We start from the raw sequence: 1,556 nt of genomic DNA on the forward strand, positions 1-1,556 counted from the left end.
AAAAAAAGAAAACTTTTATGTTTAAACTCCTACATATGCATAAATAATACATAAAATTGGGTTAATTCAAGATAGCATAAATGTTTTCATTTTCTATTGATTATTTGGCAAATTTCTGCTATAACCTTACATGTTAGAGGTTTAGCTATGGTGACATATATAAGTGCAGTTTACCTGTCATTGCTACTGTGTGATGGTCCCATTGCTCCACAGTTAATTCTTCTTCCTGATGCAGTGAGGATTTTCTAAGTGGTGTTTTGTATGCATCTCCAGGATGCAGAGTCTAATCCTGTTAGCAGGTCTCAGGCAGAGAATGCGCACACTCTTAACACCTTTTAAAAAACATTCGTAATTTTGTTTTTCTAGTTTAAGAAAAGAATTGGTGTCGGGTGGTGGTGGCATTAGCACATATCTTTAATCGCAGCACTCGGGAGACAAAATAGGTGGATCTCTATGAGTTCGAGGCTAACCTGGTCTACAGAGCAAGTTCCAGGACAGCCAGGGCTACACAGTCTCGAAAAAACAAAAAACAGGAAGGAAGGAAAGAAAGAAACAACAAAATTGTAAACCTATGTGCCATGGCTTGGTTTTATAGAAGGCATTTTTATGTATAAGCTGATAGCTGTTTTTCATCCTCAGTGTCCCTAATGTCCTGTTCTGGCCTCTCTCCTAGCGGCAATACATCCCTGTGACAGTGAAGAGCAAAGCCTTCTGGATCTTCGCTTGGGAGTATGCCACGATGTATGTAGGAAGCCTAGTGGTAATAGTTTGCCTCTCCTTCTTTCTTCTCAACACCTGGGATTTCATCCCTGCAGTCTACGGTTTCATGTAAGTACAGACTTCATGAGAGATTTCTGGAAGCTAATTTGGTTTTGGTAGCTCCCAGTGGAATCCCAGGGAGAAGACTATATAGGCAGTCGACAGCAGGGGTCCTCATGTTTTAAGATGCCTCAGAGCTTCTGACACCCAGATTACCGGCCCATCCCTAGGGGCTCTGATGAAGAAGCTGTGAGACAGAGATCAAGAATTTCATTTCTCAAGTACTCCTGGTACTAAGGTAGTACAGGGAACAAAGTTTGAGACCTCTGCTCTTCAGCACCTTTCGATAGCTATTAAAGAGCTTTTCCAAGGCTCGTAGATGGTTCAGTGAGTAAAGGTACCTGCTGCAGGCCTTACGACCTGACTTTAATCCATAGAACCCACATGGTGGAGGGAGAGAATAGACTCCAACATGTATTTGTTAGGGAACACTGTGTCTCTCCTGCCCTTTTCCTCATTCATTGCCTTTTTAAAATTATGAATTGGAGACAGGTGTGGTGGCCTATGCCTTCAATTCCAGTACTTGGGAAGCACAGGCAAGATATCTCTGTGAGTTCAAGTCCAGCCTGGTCTACATAGTATGACCCTGTCTCAAAAAGACAAAAAACAAAATGAAACAAACAAAAAATTCCAATAAAAGCTTGGTAGTAGTGGTGCATGTGTTTAATCCCGGCACTCAGGATGCAGAGGCAGGCCTGGTCTACAAAATGAGTTCCATTACAGGCTCCAAAGCTGCA

The 1,556-nt window shown here is 42.1% G+C and overlaps 1 protein-coding gene across 1 annotated transcript in view; it reads left to right on the forward strand.

Moving 5' to 3' along the window:
* Positions 1–1,556, forward strand: part of Pigu (phosphatidylinositol glycan anchor biosynthesis class U) — a 90,446-nt gene that overhangs the window by 62,796 nt on the left and 26,094 nt on the right. The window contains exon 8 of the mRNA XM_005363085.2: positions 674–828. Coding sequence (XP_005363142.1) covers positions 674–828 — 155 coding nt within the window. The remainder of the gene's footprint in view (positions 1–673; positions 829–1,556) is intronic.

Source organism: Microtus ochrogaster, linkage group LG8 (genome assembly GCF_000317375.1).
Source record: "Microtus ochrogaster isolate Prairie Vole_2 linkage group LG8, MicOch1.0, whole genome shotgun sequence".
NCBI lineage: Eukaryota > Metazoa > Chordata > Mammalia > Rodentia > Cricetidae > Microtus > Microtus ochrogaster.